This window comes from Tiliqua scincoides, chromosome 16, assembly GCF_035046505.1.
Source record: "Tiliqua scincoides isolate rTilSci1 chromosome 16, rTilSci1.hap2, whole genome shotgun sequence".
NCBI classification, from domain to species: domain Eukaryota; kingdom Metazoa; phylum Chordata; class Lepidosauria; order Squamata; family Scincidae; genus Tiliqua; species Tiliqua scincoides.
In genome coordinates this window covers 3,029,794-3,054,098 of record NC_089836.1, presented here as the reverse complement: position 1 = coordinate 3,054,098, position 24,305 = coordinate 3,029,794, and the positions used below count along the sequence as shown (strand labels likewise).

The 24,305-nt window shown below is 54.6% G+C and overlaps 1 protein-coding gene across 1 annotated transcript in view; it reads right to left on the bottom strand.

Annotated features, from left to right (window-relative positions):
- Positions 1 to 1,296: 1,296 nt before the first annotated feature.
- The window catches only part of PRRC2B (proline rich coiled-coil 2B), a 39,336-nt gene continuing 16,327 nt past the window's right edge, over positions 1,297 to 24,305 (bottom strand). Inside the window, 20 exon segments of the mRNA XM_066610755.1 lie at positions 1,297 to 1,385; positions 3,027 to 3,104; positions 3,829 to 3,964; positions 4,760 to 4,896; positions 5,104 to 5,291; positions 7,958 to 9,242; positions 9,245 to 10,077; positions 10,997 to 11,213; positions 12,430 to 12,631; positions 13,157 to 13,344; positions 14,528 to 14,840; positions 15,157 to 15,349; positions 16,816 to 16,906; positions 17,218 to 17,360; positions 19,103 to 19,224; positions 19,543 to 19,784; positions 20,774 to 20,888; positions 20,890 to 20,918; positions 21,037 to 21,109; positions 23,729 to 23,831. Of these exon segments, the coding sequence (XP_066466852.1) occupies positions 1,378 to 1,385; positions 3,027 to 3,104; positions 3,829 to 3,964; positions 4,760 to 4,896; positions 5,104 to 5,291; positions 7,958 to 9,242; positions 9,245 to 10,077; positions 10,997 to 11,213; positions 12,430 to 12,631; positions 13,157 to 13,344; positions 14,528 to 14,840; positions 15,157 to 15,349; positions 16,816 to 16,906; positions 17,218 to 17,360; positions 19,103 to 19,224; positions 19,543 to 19,784; positions 20,774 to 20,888; positions 20,890 to 20,918; positions 21,037 to 21,109; positions 23,729 to 23,831 (4,696 nt within the window). The 3' untranslated portion in view covers positions 1,297 to 1,377.

Sequence of the window (24,305 nt, the reverse complement as noted above, 5' to 3'; positions counted from 1 at the left end):
ATAAAGAAAAGTAATGCCTCCAAACACGTTGGGGTTGGCAACAGGTAGGGCACAGCGCCACCTCCGTCCCAATCTCAATAAAGGTGAAGAAAGCAGGTGGATTTAGGGGACCAATGGATGTTCCAAAATTGCACAGGGTTTTCATTTGTCCGCTCAGGAGCAGAGGCAACAAGGTCCTGTCATGTTCCTACTGCCACTGTAGGGGAGTGGCCTATGCAAGGGGCCAAGATTCCTGGTTTGGGGCCAGTATATCACCCGTGGCGCTTCACAGCAGTGGTGCAACTAGGGCAGTGGTTCCCAACCTTTAGACGCCTGCGGACCACTGAGGCAAATATTGGAATTGTCATGGACCGCTTGTGGCTGCGGAGAGTCTGGTCTCCGCCCTCTCAGGTGGTAAGACTACCAAGTGCTCCCCCATGGGCTATCGGAGAGGACAGAGAATGTCCTGCCCACAGCCACAGCTGACATTTCAATGGTTACGGCTGTGGGCGGCCCATTCTTTGGTGGTCTACAGGAGATCGATCACTTCCAGTGTCTCGCTGTGGAAAGAAAAGTGATTTTTCTCCTGAGACCTCGTGGACCACTTCTCAGAGTCTCACGGACCACCTGCGGTCCCCAGACCACAGGCTAGGAATCAGTGAACTGGGGCATCTGGTCCCCAGGAACCAAACATACAGGGCAGGAGGTCTGGTCTAGAGGGTAGAGCCTCCGTTTGCCTGAAGATAACATCCACAAGGTCGCCGGTTCGAGGCCACCGGCACCGTGAATGGCGAGACCTTGAAGCAGCTGACAAGCTGAGCCGAGCTATTCCGTCTGCTCTGAGCGTGGGAGGACGGAGGCCAGAATGTGCGACCAGATCAAGGAAGAAACATCTGAATGTCGTGGTTTCTTGAAAGATAGAAACCTTCTTTCAAAATGTAAAAATCCCTATGGGGATTTAATTTGCCTGCCTATGTAAACCGCCTTGAATAAAGTCTAAGGAGAAATCTGAGGACCAAGAAAGGTGGTATAAAAATACCTGTATTATTATTATTATTATTATTATTACATTTTTTAAACCCCCTGGCCATCAGAAGGCATCGTGGAGGCTCCCACATGGGTCTGGAAAACCAGGCTTGCTGCTTCCTTGACACCCGGCAAACAGGACCCAGTGGAGGTGCACGTCCTGTCCCAGGGACTGAGGGCAGGGTTTTTACCTTTTTGTCAGGCTGGCCTGGAGCTTGCTCCTTCTGGCAATCGGACTTAGGGTCCCCCACGCCGGTCCCACCCATCTCTTCAGGCTTGAGGGTGCCGTACGGAGAACTGCGCTGGGAAGAGGTAGCGGAGGATTCTTGCGACTCTGCACTCAAGTCAATGCCACTATCCCCCTGGCTGCCTTTAAATCCCTGCCATGCAAAGCACGAGAAGGGTTAAAAACGGAGCTCCTCGGAACTGAGGCCCGCCTCGCCGGCAGAGAAAGGAGGGCGACAACACCCCACTCCTAAAACAGGACCAGGCAGGAAAAGCAACATGGGATTTGCCCCAAGAGGAAGCCAGCCTGACACTCGCCTAGAAGCGTGTTTGAGGTCGCCACTGGCGATCAGGCAGACCGGCCAAGCCCCTCAGGGAGGAGCCTGCTGTCGTTAGGCCCAACCCACTCAGCAGGGATTGGCTGAGTCAGGCTGTCAATAGTTTGAAGGCGAGCGTTGGGAAAAGGAACAAACTTCTGAGCTCTCCTGGAGCATGAGTTTGGCTGGAAGGCAGAAGCACGCAACAAACTGAAGCATTTCTTCGCCTGCTGCTATTCGACAGTGACGGCAAAGCCCAAGCACCAAGCTGAGTGCCTACACACCAAGGTGGGATCTGTGCATGTTTGAGCCTCCCCTAGAGCTGAAATTGACCCATTCCCCAGAAGGCCTCCTCAGGCTTGGACCACACAACAACAGACCGCTAGGATTTCTAAACGGTCACCACTGGATCTTTTAAGTGCATGTCTTGACTTATTTCGAGAGTTTCCAGTTTGCCTTCCTACAACTAGCGCAGTTTGCCGCAAGGGTTAAAAAGCCCAGCATTGTTCCAGGCTGTCTTTTTGTCACACACACAAGCAATTCTGCATCCGTTCTGAGCAGCGGGGTGGACGGCGAGCGTGTCGCCAAGACAGCAATTTGTATGCACACCGGAAGCAAGAGCTGCTGTAGCCGCAGCGGGGCAAGGGGTCACGGCTGAAAGCTGGCACACCCGTCACTTGTGCCTTAGCGTCTCTCCGCCCTCCCCACACACCTGCTGCCACAGAACCGCTGAAGAAGCCACATCACGCAGGGCATCGCGCTTGGCGAGCGAGAAGCCCGATCCAACACGACCCCCCCCCCGCAATGGCAGGAAAGCGGCGTGTCGCCCCGCTCCAGCCGCTCGGCGATGACATCATCACCGAGCGCTCATGGTGCCGGGAGGCCCCAACCAGATGAGAACAGGGCAGGGTGGAGAACAGCAGAAGGATTTCAGGCCACAAGGGGGAAGAGAGAGGGAGGAAGGACCTAGGCGGAACGGGGCAGGGAAGGATGGAGAGAGGAGGAGCTGGGTGGCGGGAAGGACCAGAGCAAGACAAGGAGGGGGGTGAGGGTGAAACCAGAGGCAAAAAAGGAAGGGAGAAAGAGAGATGCTGGAAGGGAATGGCGGACAAGGAGCGATGAAGATGAGAGATGAGGAAGGGCAACAGTAAAATGTTCAGGTCTGACAAGGGCACATAAGGGTTTTGGGGTTTTCTGCAGCACAGAGGTGGCAGACCCAGGGCGGCACTGGGTACCATTCCGGGTCACGCCACCCCAGTACCAACTCCCACGCCTTTTCAAAGCCAGGCAAAGACCTTCCTATTTTCCAGATCCAACTTCTATATGGTGGACTGCAATTCTGCGCAGCTGCTGCATTCACCTATTTGCCGGGCTTGCCTGTACAGCGCTCCAGATTTTTCCCATTCGCTTTTGCGGGGCGGCACGAAAACAGAACCAAAAAAAACACCGCAAAGCGATTAAACCGTCACAGCTGCTCACCTCGCTGGAGCCGGACTCGTTGAAGGCGGGTGACGGGTTTGCTCCAGGAATCGGCGCCGGGTGACTGAAGGGAGAGCCCTGCAGAGGTGGGAGAAGATGACAAGCTTGCCAAGTTAAAAGGGAGGGGGGGCGAGGAGCTCAGACAAAAGTCACCAGTAAAACACAACAAGGGAGCAAAGGCAGGGAAACAAAAGCTTCTTCGTTCGCGGCTTTGAAAACTCTGTGGTTAGAGTGGAAAGTTAAGGTGCGTTCCCACTGAAACCCTGACACTCTGGACTCCAAGATGTCACCAGAATTTCTTTAAAAAAAACCATAAGGGCTAGAAACTTGGCTTTAAAAAAAACAAAACAGTTAAAGGGCTTTGTGATGGTGAAATGTGAATTTGCCTTCAAATTCAATGCTTGCACAGGACTGGAGGTGGAGGGCTGTCTCCAGTGCTGGACCACGTGCTTTCATCCTCTTATCGCTCATTAACAGGTAGCAAGAGGAGGATCGGGGAAGGGGCAAGCCCCCTCACCCCCTGAACCTCGACCCCACGCAAGTGCGTCAGTGGTGCTGGAACAGGCAGGAGAAGATCACTGCAGTCCTGTTCCGACTGACACCCTTCCAGGAGAGCCATCAAAACAAAATGTGGCGTAAACGGACGATGTTCACTGAACATTTTTTGTAACACCATCTTGACGGACAGGTCTGCATGTCCCGTAGTTAGAGGTGCTTTAACTGTGGGACACGCAGACCTGGCCCTCAATGCTAAGGACCGAATGCTAAGGTAGATCCATCAGGCCAGACAAATCCCGCTCACCTGGGCTGTTGGTCTCCCAGATTTCCGTGCCCAGGCTGCTTCCAGAAACGGAGACCTCCCCCTGCTCGAGGCACATCTGCTTCTTGGCAAAGCGAGGGGGGATACGAGACTGAAGGACCCGGCCCTTGGCTGGCGCCTGCGGAAGAAGCGGCACAGGATGTAGGATTCCCACAGAGCACGTGAATCAAGCAAGTCATAGAGACCCAAAGACGGCACGGAGCTCCCTGCCCCAGCGTGCCTCCGTTTTTGCTTTAAAGGCGGTGCGCAAGAAAGGAAGGCTGTTGGCTGCGCCCATTTCTGTCAGGTGTTTTGGAGGCTCTGACCTGCACGGTTTGAAGAGCAACCAGGGCTGGGGGAGGAGGGGCTAGAGAAGGTAAACACAAAGGGCTTGGCATCCATGGATTTCCGTATCCATAGGCTTGGCATCCATGGATTTCTGTATCCAAAGGCTTGGCATCCATGGATTTCCGTATCCAAAGGCTTGGCATCCATGGATTTCCGTATCCATAGGCTTAGCATCCATGGATTTCCGTATCCGTGGGTGCTGAGCCTGCGGCTAATTATTATTATTATTATTAACAGTAGTTATATACCGCTTTTCAACTAAAAGTTCACAAAGCGGTTTACAGAGAAAAATCAAATAACTAAAAGGCCTCACAGACATGACCAGAAGGCACTTCTGGTCCACGCTCAAGATTTCTGGTCTTGAGGCATACAGGAGGTCTTGTGAGGTTCTCCAGAGGGTTACAGAACCGGTGAAAATCAACATCTGCAGGGGGTCCTGGCCCTTGTGGATACTGAAGGCCCACTGAACTTTGGAGGCAGTCCCCTGGCCAAGCCCCCCTCCAAACTTCAGCTTCTGCCTAAAATGCCTCTCCCACCCCAAAAATCAGAGGATATTCCCACCCGTCCACCCCCTCCGGCTCCTCACCTGGGCAGCTTGTTCCTTCTTCCGTCTCTCCTCTTCCAGAAGCCGCTTCTGCTTCTTGGTCCGGACCTCGATGAAGCCCTCGCCTCCAATGGGAGCCACTTCACTCTCCTCTGCGAGTCGGCTGTCCATTATACCATCTGGGCAACGGTTAAGAGAAATGTTTTTGCTCGTTATCTTTTAAAAGCTTTGGCTTATCAAAAACTCAGCCCAGGTAGGCCTACTGGGGAAAAAAAAAATTACAGGGGGCTCTCCTTGGCATACGTGTATATGAGTATCTGGGGATGCTGGGCCTATAAGCTGGAGGGCCTCACCTTCTGGAAGCAACCAAAACAGACCAGACTTACTTCCGTAATTCAGCTCAAACTGAGAGATGACCTCTCCCTTCTCGCCCGTTTGCTGGGCAGCAGGTTTGACTTCCCGCTCGGGCTTTTTCCCCAGCCCGTCGGCGCCGCTCAGACTGACGTGGGAGCCATAGATAGAGGGGCTGCCCCCAGAGCTGCCGGAGTCAAGCCCCCCACTTTCTTCCGGAGACCTAGAGAGTAAAAGCAGAGAGAAGAAGCTTCAGGGGGGGGGAAAAAAATACCTTCTCAGCAGGGCTACAAATCAGTCCCCGGCTCCGTCTTCCATTAATTCATTAGATGGCCATAAACGCAGCAAGGGAAAAAGCTAACCAATCTTACACAGAGATTGCTTGGGGATACAAGAGCAAATGTTCACCTCCTGTTTCCTACTGCGCTTAGTCTCCCTTCTAGACTATAGGCTGCTTGCCTAGCTATAGGATTTTGGCTTATAGTGTTTGTTGGCAACCTTCAGCCTCGAAAGACTATGGTATCGCGCTCTGAATGGTGGTTCTGGAACAGCGTCTAGTGTGGCTGAAAAGGCCGATTCGGGAGTGACAATCCCTTCCACGCCGGGAGCAAGTGTAGTCTGTCCCTGGTCTCCCGGGCTATGGGCCTTCCTTCTTTGCCTCTTTGCCTCAGACTGTTGGCCAAGTGTCTCTTCAAACTGGGAAAGGCCATGCTGCACAGCCTGCCTCCAAGCGGGCCGCTCAGAGGCCAGGGTCTCCCACTTGTTGAGGTCCACTCCTAAGGCCTTCAGATCCCTCTTGCAGATGTCCTTGTATCACAGCTGTGGTCTACCTGTAGGGCGCTTTCCTTGCACGAGTTCTCCATAGAGGAGATCCTTTGGGATCCGGCCATTATCCATTCTCACGACATGACCGAGCCAACACAGGTGTCTGTGTTTCAGCAGTGCATACATGCTAGGGATTCCAGCACGTTCCAGGACTGTGTTGTTTGGAACTTTGTCCTGCCAGGTGATGCCAAGAATCCGTCGGAGGCAGCGCATGTGGAAAGCATTCAGTTTCCTCTCCTGTTGTGAGCAAAGAGTCCATGACTCGCTGCAGTACAGAAGTGTACTCAGGACGCAAGCTCTGTAGACCTGGATCTTGGTTTGTTCCGTCAGCTTCTTGTTGGACCAGACTCTCTTTGCGAGTCTGGAAAACGTGGTAGCTGCTTTACCGATGCGCTTGTTTAGCTCGGTATCGAGAGAAAGAGTGTCGGAGATCGTTGAGCCAAGGTACACAAAGTCATGGACAACCTCCAGTTCGCACGAAGAGTTTGTAATGCAGTGTTTGTACAAGGAGAGAAACCTTATCCCTTCCCACAAACGTAATCCACGTCAACAAAGCTAATGGGGCATGGAGCAGGGCGGAGGAGAGGTGGGTAAAGGGGGTGATTTGTACCCGGGCCCAGGGTCAGAAAGGGGGCCCAGGAGCCGAAGGAGAGGGCCCCAGAAATTTCCAGGGATCTTCCATTTTCCAATCTCACCCAAACTCGCTGCCCACATGGGATGCGCGTGGCGCATGGCAGCAACTACGGCCAGAAGCCACACGACCCAGGAATGCATACGTTCCTTAACAGTGTCACATCCAGGAGGAAGCTGGCCTGCTCCAGGAGCTCTTTGGCTTGTGGATCTGCTTACAAGGAAGGAGTGGACGGAAGTTCAGAGACACAGTTGCGGGGCTACAGCTCCTGTAGAAGTGGGGCCCACCCCCACTGCTCCCCCCCATTCTGTTTCACCCCCCCTCCCTCTTGGGGGAGGGGCCCTAAAGAAACTTTGTAACCTCTCCCCCCTAGAATTCCTCTTAGAAGCACTAGCATGGAGAACAGCGGATAACTGGATGCACGGATATCAGGGCATGCCTGTATATAAACATCTGCAAGAGGGATCTGAAGGCCTTAGGAGTGGACCTCAACAGGTGGGAAACCCTGGCCTCTGAGCGGCCCGCTTGGAGGCAGGCTGTGCAGCATGGCCTTTCCCAGTTTGAAGAGACACTCGGCCAACAGGCTGAGGCAAAGAGGCAAAGAAGGAAGGCCCATAGCCAGGGAGACAGACCAGGGACAGACTGCACTTGCTCCCAGTGTGGAAGGGATTGTCACTCCCGAATCGGCCTTTTCAGCCACACTAGACGCTGTGCCAGAACCACCATCCAGAGTGTGATACCATAGTCTTCCGAGACTGAAGGTTGCCAACACATGTGACCAGGGATTGAGATTCTGGATTCTTATGCTCTTCTTATGTTCTTGGGCATCTTAGGTTCTTCTTAGGGATTCCAGCACAGTCCTGGAACGTGCTGGAATCCCTAGCACGTATGCTCTACTGAAACAGAGACGCCTGCATTGGCTCGGTCATGTCGTGAGAATGGATGATGGCCGGATCCCAAAGGATCTCCTCTATGGAGAACTCGTGCAAGGAAAGCGCCCTACAGGTAGACCACAGCTGCGATACAAGGACATCTGCAAGAGGGATCTGAAGGCCTTAGGAGTGGACCTCAACAGGTGGGAAACCCTGGCCTCTGAGCGGCCCGCTTGGAGGCAGGCTGTGCTGCATGGCCTTTCCCAGTTTGAAGAGACACTTGGCCAACAGTCTGAGGCAAAGAGGCAAAGAAGGAAGGCCCATAGCCAGGGAGACAGACCAGGGACAGACTGCACTTGCTCCCGGTGTGGAAGGGATTGTCACTCCCGAATCGGCCTTTTCAGCCACACTAGACGCTGTGCCAGAACCACCTTTCAGAGCGCGATACCAGAGTCTTTCAAGACTGAAGGTTGCCAATAATAAAATAATAATAATAAGGGCATGCCTGTATATAAAATAACCATGAGAGTGTGCGGTCATTTAAAAAACTATGGCTATTACCTTCTGCTCTTCATCTGCGACCCGTTCTGCTGGCTCTCGTAGCGAGAAGGCGCTCCACTGCCGCCGCCCCGTACGGCTTTCTCCCCAAACGCCGCCGGATCCGCTTTCCGGCTCTGCCGATCCGCGAGGGGTCTCTGGCTGGAAAAGCTCCTCTTGGCGAGCTCCCTCTTCTCCCCCAAACCGCCTCCGGCGAGGCCCCCGTCCGGCTGAGCTTCGCCTTCCGCCGCGCCGTCGCGCCTCTCCCGCCTCTCGCTGAAGTCGCTGCTCTCAGAGGCCGTCTCCCACTCCTCCGTGGCGTGGTCGGAGAAGTTCTGGTAGGGCAGCTCCGGGGATCTCCGGGCGGGGGCGTCGCTCCTGTCCGCCCCTGCCGGCTGGGCTCTGCCGGGCCACTGGCACGCCAAAAGGCCGGCCCCGCCCTCCTCAGGGTTCCACTGACCGACAAACTCGCGCTCCTGCCTCAGGCGCCGGAAGCGGGGGGGCTTGTCCTGGCGGGGCGGGCGGCGGCGGCGGAAAGGCCGGTTCTCGCCGTTTTCAAGGTCGCCCCCATAATCCTCCGGGAAATACTGCCTCTTGTCCGTGGAATCCTCCTCAACGGCCCGCCGGCTGAAGGACTCCGCCTGCTTGCCAGCGTCTTGGCCGCAGTCCCTCTCCGCCTGGTGCCTGACCCCAAAGGCGTCCGGGGGGGCGCCGTGGCCGTACTCCTGCCACGTGCCGCCTCCGCTCCTGCCCTGCCACTGGGAGGGCTCCTTGGACACAAAGCCTCTCCGCGCGTACCCAGAGTTGCTCAGCCGCGGGGGCAGCGACCGGCCGAAAGCCCGCGGGGACCTGGCCTTGGCGTCCAGTCCCCCCGGGTCATCCGAGTAGATCTTATTGGAGCGCCAGGAGTCCTGGAAATCCCCCTTCTTGAGGTCGCCCTCCTCCCGCACGGGGCCCTCGGCGCCGTTCTCGGAACCCCGCTGGCGGGGCCGCTTGGGCAGCTCCTCGTACTCGGAGCCCTCGCTGTGGGTCTCGCTGGCGATCCGGCGCCGGGGCTTCCCGCGGGGAAACTCCTCGGGCGGATTGAACTCCCTCAGGGGGCGTCCTCTGCTGCTTCGCTGGGCGTTGGTGGCGCTGCTGCCGCCGCCGTAGGCTCCCCTGCTGCCGTTAGCGACGCTGCCGTTGCCGCCGCACCCCACCGCGCTGCCACGGCCTCGGAACGTGAACTCTCTGAAGCCCCGGCCACGGCCACGGCCCCTTCCGCCAAAAGCCTGCTCCTCGTCAATGAAGATCCAGTTGTTCCTTTTGGTGGGGGCAGGTCACTGGACTCCCTGGGCTGATGCTTGCCCTCCCAGGCCTTCCCGCCTTTCTCGTCGGCCGCTTCCTCTTCCTGCTCCTCCGTCTGGGGTTTCTCCCTTTCCTGGACCACAGACCTGGAGGAGACCTTACTGTCTCCCAAGTGGCATCGGGCGGCGTGGGGCAAGGCAGCCGAATCTTCCTCCTCCTGCTCCTCGGCCTCCGTTTTACGGACCGGGGCCTTCTCCTTGCTCGGCTGGGAGGCCTCCTCCCCTTCCAGCTTGACCTTCAGCTCTTTCTCCAGCTCCTTCTCCTTCTCCTCCACCTTGAGGGCCTTCAGGACCGGCTTCTTAATCGGGCCGGACCTCCGAATCCTCCCTATCTGCTCTTGTGGCTGGCTGGTGGCGGTGTTGCGGCTTTCGGGAGCCCACCCCGCCTCCGGGGCAGCTTGCTTGCCGGCGACCTCCTCTTTCTTCCACGTCTCGGCGCCAAACGGCCGCTCGTCCTGGGGCGCCTCTCCCTCCGCTGACGCGGCAAGCTCGGCGGGCTTCTGATAGCGGCCGACATCCCAGCCGTTGTACTCCGGTTTCTTCTCGGCGTGACCCAAGCTGGGCTCCAAAGGGGAGCTCCTCAGAGCCACACGGGGGGAGTCAGACACGCACGTCTCGGGAACGCTCTCTTGGGGCTGGAAAAGGCGGTCCTGGCTGATCTGGGGAACGGAGGCCAGGCAGCTGTCAAAGTTGGCCTGGGACTTCTTCTCAAAGGAGTTCAAGAAGTTCTCTCCGGGCTCCTCAAAGAGGTCGCGATGGGCGGTCATGGCAGGCTGAGCCGGGTAAGAGCTGTCACTCCTGAAATGGAACCCAAAGAACAAGATGTCAGCCGAGCCTGGGGGGGGGGGGGAAGTGCTGGTTGAAATGCGTGCAATGCCAGGAGCCATTGCTTGCCACTGTCCCCCCAAAAGTACACGGAACCCTCAGTATCCACTGGGGATCTGTTCCAGGACCCTCTAAATGCTCTCCATCTCCCACAGATAGCTCTCCATCATCTGAAGTTTTACTGTAGGTGACTCTTGCGTCAAGCAAGCTTGGCCACCCTTGATCTAGACCAGGGGTGCCCAAACCCCGGCCCTGGGGCCACTTGTGGCCCTCAAGGCCTCTCAATGCGGCCCTCAGGGAGCCCCCAGTCTCCAATAAGCCTCTGGCCCTCCAGAGATTTGTTGGAGCCCACGCTGGCCAGATGCAACTGCTCTCAGCATGACGGCCAACTGTTAGACCTTTCACATGAGCTGTGGGACGAGGGCTCCCTCCATTGCTTGCTGTTTCACATCTACGATGCAGCAGCAGCAGCAAAGGAAAGGCCAGCCTTGCTTTGTGCAAGGCCTTTTATAGGCCTTGAGCTATTGCAAGACCTTCATTCATTCATATGAGTTCATCTTTAATATATTTATTTATGTAAACTTCTGTAAATTAACTCAAATTTTAAAATGTAAATTATTTCTCTTTTTTGCCCGGCCCCCAACACAGTGTCAGAGAGACAATGTGGCCCTCCTGTCAAAAACTTTGGACACCCCCTGATCTAGACTGTAAGCACCTCAGGGCAGGGGCTCCCATTTCGTTTTAAGTGTTTGGCTCACCAATAATGTGGCATACACAACAGAGAGGCCTCCTTAAGCGCAAGAGACACCTTGCAAGGTCCCAACGCTTCTCCCCAGCCCCTCACCAAGATGCACTTCTCAATGATAGGCGCCTGGGGTGGGCTTGTCCTCACCTGCCGCGCAACCCCTCCATGGCTGTGCCCTCGGCCTGCTTGGGGCGCGAAAGGGTGCAGCCTTTGCTCAGCAAGGGATTGTAGGTCTCGTGACCCCACACAGGGGCGGGCTCCCCGGTTTTCCTCTCCTGCGGTACGGCGGGCTGGCAGTTCTGCTCCTCCAAGCGACAGCCGGTTCCATTCGGGGAGTCCTGCTGGATGGCGGGCTTCATAATTCCTGGTGGGGGGACAGAGAGCGAAAGAGCATAAGCTATGAGTAGGGGGCTGGTGTCATGCCGCTGGGAACGGATCACGCTCACCCTGGGAATGTGGGAACTTGGAGGGACAGACTAGGGGGAATTCCCTGAACTCAGATCCTTGATACCCCCCCCCCAAAACCTATGCACAAGGGGAACCCCAGGAGCCAGACCCCACAGCCTCTTCCTGACACAGGGGACTCCTTGGAGGATGCTGCAATTGAGTCAGTTTCCCCAACTCTTGTCAGAGCATTAGTTGGCATCCTTCAGTCTCGGAAGACTATGGTGTCACGCTCTGAATGGTGGCTCTGGAACAGAGTGTCCTCTCCAGTGCGCGAAGCCTGGGTAAAGTAGGTATGGAGGATAGGCTGTTACCCATGCAGCAAATCCCCCCTCTCCACGTCGCTGAAATGGTCCAGTGGAAAGGCAGAGGCCAATACGGTTGGTTCCAGCGGCATCGCAGGAGTTGCCAGAACGGGACTGTGTTCAGCCACAAACTGCCTCGGGGACTCCGGCTCCGGATTTTGCCTGGAGGTCGACTCCTGAAGCCTCTTCCATAACTGGATGTAGCCACAAGGCAGTGGAGGTTTGGGATCAGAGTTTTCCTTCTCTCCGATGAGCTGCCTTCCCAGGCTGACGAGTCCCATCTACCCGGTGGCTGTTTAGTCGCCTCTTACGACAAGCGCAGCCAAACTGAGGGCCTATTCTTATCCCCGGCCCCCAGGGGAATGTCAGAGCAAACATCTGCAAAACTAGACAAGGTCCCCAGGAAAAAGACACCCTAGAGAAGATGTATACCCACCATCCTATCTAGCAACTACACACATGCTATCGTTCCTAGAACAACATCCGATCTTGCCAAGGCTGGTCTCCCCTCAAAGCTCTCCAGGCTACTGACCTCCCCTTTTGGACTTGTACTGCCTGAACCTCTGCTGCCCCAAGGTCCAGCTACCTGGTCTGGGCTCGGCTTGGACTCCTGTTCCGGCTGAACGCGAGCTGCTCTGCCTGGATCAGAGCTTCAGAGCCACTTATGATTTGGGTTCTCAACCACGATTAGCTCAAATCGTGACTTGTGGGGGATGCCTCAGCTAACCCAGGAAGCACCTTGTGCCATGTGCAGAGATGTACGTATTTTTACAAGTATATATAAATAACAATAAATTAAAAGTCACCCCCCTCCCCAAAAAATACCCTTACCAGAGGGGTGAAGGGCTGATGGGTAGAAATCCACAGGGGGGCGCCCCTGGGTCATGCGAGGGTCCATGTAGGAGGGCATCATCATCCAGCGGGGATCGAAGCCCAGCATTTGAGGGTGTGGTGGGTAGAAGGTGCGCTGAGGATGGGAGGGCGGAGAGTAGACTTGGGACTGCTGCCAGCTCTGCATTTTATACAACTGTTCCTGGGGGGGGGGGAGAGAGAAGGGAGAGAGAGAGAGAGAGAAGGAAGGTCAAAGGGAGGGGGGATTAGTGTGAAGGAGAAGGCAGCAGAGAGCTAAAATGTCTCTGACACTAGATGTATGGAGGAGAAGAGAGCAGTAGGCTAGAGTGTCTCCAACTCTGGCCTGAAGTTGATTCATGACTCCACCCTTTGAAGACCTAGAGAGCAGTAGGCTAGAGTGTCTCCGACTCTGGCCTGAAGTTGGTTCATGACTCCGCCCTTGAAGACCTAGAGAGCAGTAGGCTAGAGTGTCTCCGACTCTGGCCTGAAGTTGGTTCATGACTCCGCCCTTTGAAGACCTAGAGAGCAGTAGGCTAGAGTGTCTCTGACTCTGGCCTGAAGTTGATTCATGACTCCGCCCTTTGAAGACCTAGAGAGCAGTAGGCTAGAGTGTCTCCAACTCTGGCCTGAAGTTGGTTCATGACTCCGCCCTTTGAAGTCCTAGAGGAGAAGCCCCACTGTCTGCGCACCCCACCACCATTTTTACCTGCTGCTGTTGCTGCTGCCGTTGGAATCGCGGGGGAAGCGACTTGGAGTACTTGTTGAATTCCTGCGCCGGGGACGCCGACTCGCGGAGCTCCTCCTCGCTGCTGCTCCGATGGGGCTCCGACGCGGCTGGGAGATCCTCCTCTTCGTAGCTGGGAGAAACTTCCTGGGCGTGACTCTGTGGCTGTGCTGAGAAGAGGAGCAGAGCAACAGAAATCTCAGCCCGCATAAGGAAGCTCGCAGCCCCTTGCTGGGGAAATCGTACGCTGTTTTAGATGTCCTTCTCAGAGTCGGCACCCGGGTACGACAGGACACCCTCCTCAAAACCGCTGGCGAGTTCAGGCCACCTTCCTCTGGGGGAAAGCTTTTAAGTCTGTGTGATGCGACTGCCTTAAACTGGAGTTGGGTCTATTGACAAGCTGTCTTCTATCCAGGCCAAACTGGGACAGAACTAGGAGGAAGTTATGGTCCTGATGAAGGAAGTGATGTGTCAAACTAAAGACAGAACAAAAGGGGTGCGAAACACACACCCCCTTCTATCCCCACATCAGGGGGACTCAACAAAAAGGGAAACCACTAGCAATTAAATGACATTGCAACAAAAAAGTAAGAACAGAAAAGCAAAAGAAACCCAGCTGTCTGGGTACACAACACACACACAACCTCTGTGTCCTTTTTCATTCTCCTGCGCCATCTTACTGCGGACGAGACAGTCTCGGGGCGCTCCGCTGTATCGTAAAACAGCGTCGCCCCTAAACAATGTTATGGTACGGTTACATCTGGAAGACTTCAAACAGTTCGGGTCACCAGGAGGACGTTGAAGAGATGGCAACAGAGAGTAACCGAAAAGACCAGGAGGCTGCAAGCATCTTCTCTACAAGGGAAGCCGGTCCACATCTGGTGTTTTTTGAGCTTGGGGTGATTAAGCAGGGACCGTGATGCAGCCTTAGAACTTTACGCGGAGAGAGAGGGCAGAGGGAAGTTTTACTCCAACGTTCCTAACCCTAGAACCGGGGGAGGCAGCCGATGAAACCAAACGATGGGAGATTTAGGATAGACAAAAGTTGTCCAGAGAGAAGTCAAGGACAGGTTTCAAGCCAGAAACTGCGGCATTTGCCGTGCCTCGCGGAGAGGCGGAGGGTAAAATTTTAAGAGGTGTACAATTTGCGTCGTGGCGAACCAGAGTCAGCGCTAAGCAGGACACGAGGGAGGGAATGAACAGGTGATTATCACGGGAGGAGAACCTCTCAAGCCACGGACATATCACACGCGAAGCACGCGGCAAAAGCTTAGGGCATGCCCTTTCTGTGCTCTGCGGGGCCGAACCGCCGCCAAGGCGGAAAGAAAGCGATCCCAGCTTGCGCACCCTTACCTCTCCGGACGGCGTGGCTGTTGTCAGCTGCGACGCTCTTCTCCACCGCGGTGGGCCTGGGCTCTTCGCTCGCCGGGGTCTTGTGGCTGTCGCTCGCTTTCTGGGCCAGCTTGCACTTCTGATCCAGCTCCTTCAGCTTGGCAGCGCAGGCCGCCAGGCGCTCCTCCCGGGCGCGCCGCTCCTCTTCCTCGCGCCGCCGCCTGGCGCGCTCCACGGCCTCCGACATCTCGGAGTGGACAAACTTCTGCCTCAGGTGGAGCTTCTCCTCCTTGTCTTCAGAGGACTGTTGCCGCAGGCAGGTCAACGGGGGCTTCTGGCAAAAGAGGAGATGCCAAATAAAGGGGGGGCAGGGAGGAGAAGGGCATTGGTTTATAAACACAAAACACAACCCCCCCCCGCCAAAGACTCCTACACTCAAATGAGTACAGCCTGCCCTTTTCATCTACAGATTCTGGATCCACAGAACTCAACGTGGATGGACTCGCTATTTAAGTGTTTGCAATGCATTCTGGGGCGATGCAGGGCCCGGGGAGAGGGAGGGAAAGAAAGAGGAAGGGACGTCAGGATGGACGAGGCAGAGCCGGGGGAGTGATGCGCAAGAGAGGCGGCGGCGGGTGGGTCTGGCATACCTGATAGTCCAAAACGGGAGCCCAGCCGTTCACCTTCCTCGAGGGCGGCAGGTTCTCTTGCCCTTTGTGGACGGGCCGAGGCGGGCCGACCGGGTCGCCCCAGGTCTTTCCTTCCCCTGGAGGGTGCTTGGCGTCCACGCTATCCGAGGAGCTCAGAGAAAGCTGGCGCTGCCTCCGAGGGTCCCAGTTGTTCCTGCCAATCAAAGGGCCTTATATGTTAAGGAAGCGGTGCTGGGCTTCAGAAAAATATCTGGGCTGGGCACCCACCGAACCACGCTGGGAGGAGAGCTACCGGAAACCCAGGAGGGTGCAGAACACCATGACGTCGAACTCTGCCAGGGATGAATCCCGGAACCCTTCACGTTCACCTTCCCCCTCTTCGTATTCTTCATTAGGTCATCTAGTCCAACCTCCTGCTGGACTAGACTAGGAATCCTCCTAGACTAGTAACTCCAGCCTGTCAAGCCTCTTCTTGAAGATCTCCAGGGAGGGAGAAACCACCACCACCTCCCTCAGCAAACTGTTCCACTGCTGAACGGCCTTTTCACGTACATCGATTTTCGGGATACTTGAGTGGGAGGGAAAAAAGGGATGGTCTTTCCTGACCCCCAGCCACTGACAACACTGTCGAGGTGCCAGGCTCCCAGGAAGCAGCAGATGGTTTCAAAATGTTAGCTCCCAAGCGCAGACCCCCTCCCGTTGACCTACAGCCTCCGGGTTCAACGCAGCTGCCAACCAGGGGTTGTTTCAAGGTTCCTCCTCCCAACGGAGTGGGCGGGAGGAGCTGCAAATGGGGACCACAGGGGGCTGCCGGATGGGGGCGACCCCCAACCCACGCCAGCAGCCCTTTCTATTAGAACTGCTGGATCTATCGGACCGCTGTTGTGAGCGGAGAGTCCATGACTCTCTGCAGTACAGAAGTGTTCTCAGGACGCAAGCTCTGAACGCATTCCACATGCGCTGCCTCCGACGCATTCTCGGCATCACCTGGCAGCACAAAGTTCCTAACAACACAGTCCTGGAACGTGCTGGAATCCCTAGCATGTACGCACTGCTGAAACAGAGACGCCTGCGTTGGCTCGGTCATGTCGTGAGAATGGATGATGGCCGGATCCCAAAGGATCTCCTCTATGGAGAACTCGTGCAAAGAAAGCGCCCTACAGGTAGACCACAGCTGCGATACAAGGACATCTGCAAGAGGGATCTGAAGGCCTTAGGAGTGGACCTCAACAGGTGGGAAACCCTGGCCTCTGAGCGGCCCGCTTGGAGGCAGGCTGTGCAGCATGGCCTTTCCCAGTTTGAAGAGACACTTGGCCAACAGACTGAGGCAAAGAGGCAAAGAAGGAAGGCCCATAGCCAGGGAGACAGACCAGGGACAGACTGCACTTGCTCCCAGTGTGGAAGGGATTGTCACTCTCGGATTGGCCTTTTCAGACACACTAGACGCTGTTCCAGAACCACCTTTCAGAGTGCGATACCAGAGTCTTTCGAGACTGAAGGTTGCCAATATAATATATTGGACCGCTCCAGCCAGGATCACCCCCAACGCCCACCTGCCTCTCCCATCTCTACTCCTGCCTCTCCCACCCACCTTACAAACCAAGCCCACGTCGCCGCACAAGCCCCAGCTTCCCTTCCCACTCACACAAGCCGGCTTACCATTTTTGCCTTGCGTCCTTATGGGTTTCTTCCTCATCCTCATCCTCGCTGAACTTCAGCTTCTCAGAATAGTCCACTTCGTCGTGGATCCCTAGAACACGAAACGGCACGCGGGAATGTAGGGGGCCGCAGCTCCGTGACCCGAGTCCAGCCGCTGGTCCAGTCCAGCATTGCCGGTCTGGGTATTCCACAGCTTCAGGTAGGCGTTTTCACCTGCCCTAGCTGCAGCCATCAGGGATAGAACTTGGGACCCATGAGCTTCCCCTCTGCGCTATGGCCTTTCCCTAACAAATACTCATCTTCTCAGAGCACAATTCCTGACAAACCTCCAAGCTACCTTAGTCTGTGGCGAGGCCCTCAAAGTGCCGCATAAATGTTATGTCTCCACCACTCTGCTGTTACCTGCCCAGCCGTCATCTCCATCGTTGTCGAGTTCATCCAGTCCCTTCAGGTTCTCTGCGTTGATGATGGTGGGGCGGGGGACCCGCTCCCCTTGCAGCCGCGTCGGACGGGCCGGCCGCGAAATCACAGGTCTGTTCTCTTTTCTGTAGAGTGCGACACAAGATAGTTGGGGTTTGCGCCTGGCTAAGGAAGGATGCACAGCAGAGAGAGGCAAACGCAGTTGTGCACCGAACCAAAGACCAGGAATTCGATATACACAGACCCCATTCAGCTTCAGTTTCCCCTGCCTGCTATATGGGTACAATACCACGTACTGACCTTATGGGGGTCGCTGTAAAGACAACAACAATACACGTACATTGCTTTCTGGAAGTTACCCTGCACATGCCCAATCTTGTCTGATCTTAGAAACTAAGCAGGGTCAGGCCTGGTTAGTACGTAGAAGGGAGACCGCCTGGGAATACCGGGTGCTGTAGGCTTATACCATGATCTCGGAAGCTAAGCAGGGTCAGGCCTGGTTAGTACTTGGATGGGAGACCGCCTGGGAATCCCGGGTGCTGTAGGCTTAGACCATGATCTGGGAAGCTAAGCAGGGTCAGGCCTGGTTAGTACTTGGATGGGAGACCACCTGGGAATACCGGGTGCTGTAGGCTTAGACCATGATCTCGGAAGCTAAGCAGGGTCAGGCCTGGTTAGTACTTGGATGGGAGACCGCCTGGGAATACCGGGTGCTGTAGGCTTATACCATGATCTCGGAAGCTAAGCAGGGTCAGGCCTGGTTAGTACTTGGATGGGAGACCACCTGGGAATACCGGGTGCTGTAGGCTTATACCATGATCTCGGAAGCTAAGCAGGGTCAGGCCTGGTTAGTACTTGGATGGGAGACCGCCTGGGAATACCGGGTGCTGTAGGCTTATACCATAGTCTTTTGAGACTGAAGGTTGCCAACCATTGCTTTGTACACTCCGAAAAGTAGTCGATTATTATTACCTGGTTAAAAAAACAGCCAACGGTGGAGCAATCTGGACAGAGGCCACAGATCTGGGGCACAGGTTTTTAAACCCTTTTGCCCACACTGCTTTCCAACTTAAACTGCATCTCCAAAGCAACAGGACTTTGGAGGCAGAAAGGCAAGGCTGGCTACTGCATGTTGAAGAGGGGCGCAAGAGTGTGATGATCCAGGGTGTATTTACTCTAAAGCAGGGGTGTCCAAACCCCGGCCCGTGGGCCACTTGCGGCCCTCAAGGCCTCTCAATGCGGCCCTCAGGGAGCCCCCTGTCTCCAATGAGCATCTGGCCCTCCAGAGATTTGTTGAAGCCCACACTGGCCCAATGCAACTTCTCTCAGTGTGAGGGCAACTGTTTGACCTCTCATGTGAGCTGTGGGATGAGAGCTCCCTTCACTGCTTGCTCTTTCACATCTGTGATGCAGCAGCGGCAGCTAAGGAAATGTCAGCCTTGCTTTTTGCAAGGCCTCTTATAGGCGTTGAGCTATTGCAAGACCTTGATTCATTCATGTTCATGAATGAATCATGAACCTTATGTTCATCTTTATATGAAAGATGAACCTTATGTTCATCTTTAATATATTCATTTATGTAAACTTATGTAAATTTATTCAAATTTTAAATGTAAATTAATTCTTTATTTCCCCGGCCCCCGGCACAGTGTCAGAGAGATGATGTGGCCCTCCTGCCAAAAACTTTGGACAGCCCTGCTCTAAAGTAAAGCCCACCGAGTCCAGGGGACTCACAAGGAGATGCACACACTGCCACATCCTGCTGTGGGATGCCTCTTTCCATTACCTAACCGAGCCCAACCAAAGCAACCGTTGTACAGATCAAAGCCCTTGCGTTCCAGCACGCATTTGGTCAGAAGAGCCTTACCCATCTTGGTCACTGGTCTGATACTGACGGAAAGGAACACGAGGCTCAAGGCGAAACTGCGGGAGGGGGAAGGACCCGCGATCCAGTGGTCCAGGGGTCTCAGATGGCTGGTTTGAACACATCTGCAAAGAACAAACAGGTGCAGTGCTTTTCCGCTCTCCCAAGTCTAAGAATACGGCGCTCCCCCCTTTTTTTCCTACTAGTGGTACAGTAGCCATTGCTGGAGGTCTCGGAGGCCCTCCTTACGCATGGGCTCAGCATTCACGTATTTAAACACCTGCAGATTCCGAGCCTGCGGTTGGAGGGCCACCAAGATCTCCAGCCGAGGCTGCCGTACCGCCATTAAGTACACGAATACTTAAACCCGTAAATGAATAAAAAAGCAGAACAGACAAATCGGAAGCGTGCCGTATGGGGGGGGAGGGAGAGGAGACACTCACAAAAGCTGGTAGCATGTCATGGTACGTCGGCGGCTGGTACACGTTTGCCATGAACTGCGAAGCCCCTTTGCGGAGAGGCTGAGTCGGGCGGAGGGAGGGCTCCTTAGGGTCGCTGGCGTTCACCGAGGAGGGGGCTCCGTCTCCTGGGCTCGTGGTCTTGCTGCCCGGCTCAGTCAGGGAGGCGGTCAGAGATGTGGCAGAGGTTATGTTCCTCCCACCGCCCTCCCTCCAACTCGTGACGTCTGGGGGCGGAAACACACACACACACACACACACAATTTTGGACAAGCCGTTCTAGCATTTCGCATTAAGGTAATGCATGAAACTGCTTTATACTGACTGCTCTGTTGAACTGCCACATCTCTGGCTGCCGAATCGTTCAATGGTTAGCTTGCTCCTTTCTCATAAGAACAGCCCCACTGGATCAGGCCATAGGCCCATCTAGTCCAGCTTCCTGGATCTCACAGCGGCCCACCAAATGCCCCAGGGAGCACACCAGATCACAAGAGACCTCATCCTGGTGCCCTCCCTTGCATCTGGCATTCTGACATAACCCATTTCTAAAATCAGGAGGTTGCGCATACACATCATGGCTTGTAGCCCATAATGGATTTTTCCTCCAGAAACTTGTCCAATCCCCTTTTAAAGGCGTCTAGGCTAGACGCCAGCACCACATCCTGTGGCAAGGAGTTCCACAGACCGACCACACGCTGAGTAAAGAAATATTTTCTTTTGTCTGTCCTAACCCGCCCAACACTCAATTTTAGTGGATGTCCCCTGGTTCTGGTATTATGTGAGAGTGTAAAGAGCATCTCCCTATCCACTCTGTCCATTCCTTGCATAATTTTGTATGTCTCAATCATGTCCCCCCTCAAGCATCTCTTTTCTAGGCTGAAGAGGCCCAAACGCCATAGCCTTTCCTCATAAGGAAGGTGCCCCAGCCCCGTAATCATCTTAGTCGCTCTCTTTTGCACCTTTTCCATTTCCACTATGTCTTTTTTGAGATGCGGCGACCAGAACTGGACACAATACTCCAGGTGTGGCCTTACCATAGATTTGTACAATGGCATTATAATACTAGCCGTTTTGTTCTCAATACCCTTCCTAATGATCACAGCTTTGCTGTGGCTCTGAGAGAGGGTTCTGCCTTCCCTAGTCATCTGTGCTCCCCTTTATAGATGCAATCATTACGCAAAGAACGTAAGGTAAAGGAAGAGGCTAGTCCTCTTACTCTGGGGGCGGAGGCTTGGTCCGGGCCCATACGACGGATCTAAGACGCCCTTTTCTTTGCCAACTTTGTCCTGCTCGCCAGCTGCTTTCAGCGTTGGAAATTCCTCGGGAGAGAAGGGATAACAGTCGGCTTGAGGCCCTTGAACCTGCCAGGGAAACAGAAGGGACAGGCGATCAGGCGAGGGCTGACCCACATCTACCACTACCACCCACAGGACGTTTACCTTTCTCTCGCCCGCGAGATCCCAACCCCTCTGCACTCACCACCTTCGCGTCCGGCTGGCTTTCCATTCAGCTGTGCCCATGACCTTGGTCCACCTGGCGCTGAATGCGTACTCTGCGACAGACAAGCAACACATAAGGGCCGGCCCATTCCAGTCTCCCACCTCTGATAAGGGAAACACAGCCTCAAAGGGGTCATGGCTCATCCATTATTACCTCACTTCCTGTGTTATGCCCACCTGCCCATTTCCCATCTCTTCCTATACAAGCAAGTATGGCTGCTTTCCAAGTCCCCACCGGCACATTCATTTTATTCCTTTATTTCACATCCCACCTCTCTGCCTCCAAAGAGGCCCCCCCCCCAACAAGGTGGCTTACATACACTTAAGAAATCAAAAACATGGCACAGTTCTCACTTAAAAGTTGTCAAGAGGGATTTGGGAACAACTCATTAACTAGGAGGTGGGTGAAAACAGTTTTATCTTTTGCCGGATTTCGGTGTTTTTAGAAGGACAGAAAGCGGCGACATCTGTTTTTGATTCAAAATTCACGTTATAATCACTTTAAAAATGTACTAGGTGGGTGATATGGGTCGACAGATGCAGCCATTTGTCTTCAATATAAACCACAGAAAAATCAAGAAAAACCGATTAAGTAATAACCAAATAAAATAGTAATTTTTTGGCATTTTTAATGTGTTTTTGGGTGCAATCCTAAGCCACTTTCCAGCACCAACTTAAGGGCAATGCAACTTTGAGCTCAGGGACCCTACCTTGAGGAGGCCTCCGTGACTGCCCCCCCCCCAACTGCAGGATGCAGCTCATGCCCCACTGGCACAGCTATGCCAGGGCTGGAAACAGGGAGATTTGAGCTTACAAGTGAATTCCCCTTCTTGGTGGTCTCCGTGGCAGGGTCGGTCCTTGACATCTGGGAAGCTGGTCCCTCTCAGACAGGCAGGTCAGGTTACAAAGTCTTCCTGAGTGGAGAGGTACCATTGATTCCCCAGACTACAAAAGCCTCAAGGGCCCCTCCCCAGATCAGCTCTGTCTTGGACTTGCTCAGGAAGATGTCCATCCTTGAAATCCTCAGGTAGGCAACCTTTAGTCTCGAAAGACTATGGTATCGCGCTCTGAAAGGTGGTTCTGGAACAGCGTCTAGTGTGGCTGAAAAGGCCAATCCAGGAGTGACAATCCCTTCCACACCGGGAGCAAGTGCAGTCTGTCCCTGGTCTGTCTCCCTGGCTGTGGGCCTTCCTTCTTTGCCTCTTTGCCTCAGTCTGTTGGCCAAGCGTCTCTTCAAACTGGGAAAGGCCATGCTGCACAGCCTGCCTCCAAGCGGGCCGCTCAGAGGCCAGGGTTTCCCACCTGTTGAGGTCCACTCCTAAGGCCTTCAGATCCCTCTTGCAGATGTCCTTGTATCGCAGCTGTGGTCTACCTGTAGGGCGCTTTCCTTGCACGAGTTCTCCATAGAGGAGATCCTTTGGGATCCGGCCATCATCCAAGCCATCCAGATGAACTCAGATGACCTAAATCTCACTATTCTGAACCAAGAAAGGCTTCCTTCCCATACCGTACCCCAGTTTAGGGACCTAATGAGGACCTGTCAGGGATGTTTTGTCCTTATCTTCTACCACCCCACAGTTTTGTCTTTTTTTTTTCTTTCATATGCTTCTGGCTGTGAGGCTGGGCGGACTGACCCTGCCATGGAGACCACCAAGAAGGGGAATTCACAGGTAAGCTCAAATCTCCCCGTTCTCCGGTGGAATCTCCATGGCAGGGACAGTAAGAAAGAAAGAAAGAAAGAAAGAAAGAAAGAAAGAAAGAAGAAGAAAGAAGGAAAGAAAGAAGGAAAGAAAGAAAGAAAGAAAGAAAGAAAGAAAGAAAGAAAGAAAGAAAGAAAGAAAGAAAGAAAGAAAGAAAGAAAGAAAGAAAGAAAGATTGGGGCAGTTTTGGGGGAAAAACACAGCCTACTGCTGTGGGGCAGTTTTGGTGGGAAAGAGCTTGAGCCCTACAGTTGAGCCCTATGAGCTATATATGAGCTATATATGAGCCCTATAGTTTTTTGGCTGCTTGGAAGGGCAAGAAGCAACCCCATTTTCTGCCTCAACAAGGACGGCAGTCAGGGGAGCTCAGGCAGGATGTCCTTTTCCTCACAACTTGTTTAAAAGTAAAATAAGGGGCTACACCCCCAGGGGGGGAAAAAACAGTTTAGAAGGTCGGGTGAGCTGACCATGAAAAACCCCACGTCCTGTGCCTAGGGACAAGGTCTGTAGTTGTCCGGCTGGTTAAGGGGGCGAGAAGCAACCCCATTTTCTGCCCCATAAGGACAGCAGTCAGGGGAGCGCAGGCAGGACGGCTGCAGCCCTTTTCCTCACAACTTGTTGAAAGGTAGAGAAGGGGGCCAAAGCCCCAGAAAAAGTTTTGAAGCTGACCCCCCCAAAAAAACCCAGCCTACGTGCCCAGAGGTAAGGTCCACCTGGGGAACCGCTCAGGAAGACTTTGCAACCTGACCTGCCTGCCTGAGAGGGAGAAGCTTCCCAGATGCCAAGGACTGACCCTGCCACGGAGATTGCACCGGAGATGCGGGTCAGGATCGCGCCCTTCGTTTCGTGATCACCGGAGCAGCACGCGTGACGGACAAGCGACGGGAGGGGACTCCGCTGGGGACTGGTGTCTGTGACTGGTGACTCCGCTGGTGACTGGTGGACGGGACACGGCTACGGGTCGGTACCCACCTCCTGACCGATTGGCTGGGTCAGCTTCTGTAAACTGGAGACAGATTTCTGCAAACCCGGCGGCGGCGGCAATTCCGGCTGCGGTGCGGCTGTTGCACTGGAACTAAGGAAGGGGGGGGGGGACAGAAGATGGCGGGGAATTAAGAGGCCTGCGTGCAGAACCCAAATTCTACAACCGGCATCGGAAACAAAGGAATCCGCAGGCTTCCTTGAATGTAAGAAGAAGAGCTCTGCTGGACCGGACCCACAGCCCATCCAAATCCAGCATCCTGCTTCTCAAGAGTAAGCAAGCAAGTCCCATTGCCACTCTCATCTCTGCCACGAACGCACTAGATGGCCGTAGGCAAGCCGCTCCCCCCCCATCTGTGAAATGGGTACAACACTGCAGGCATAGGAAGCTGAATTTGTGTAAGCGAAGTCACGCCATTTGCCCGTTAAGCACAGCGTTGCCTACTATACTGCTAGGAGTGGGTCTCCAAGGCTTCAGGCGTGGGTCCTTCCTGGCCCAGCCTTGAGATCCTGCCAGGAACTAAACCGGGGACCCAAGGGTTCTCGCACACACGGAGCCGTATCCCCA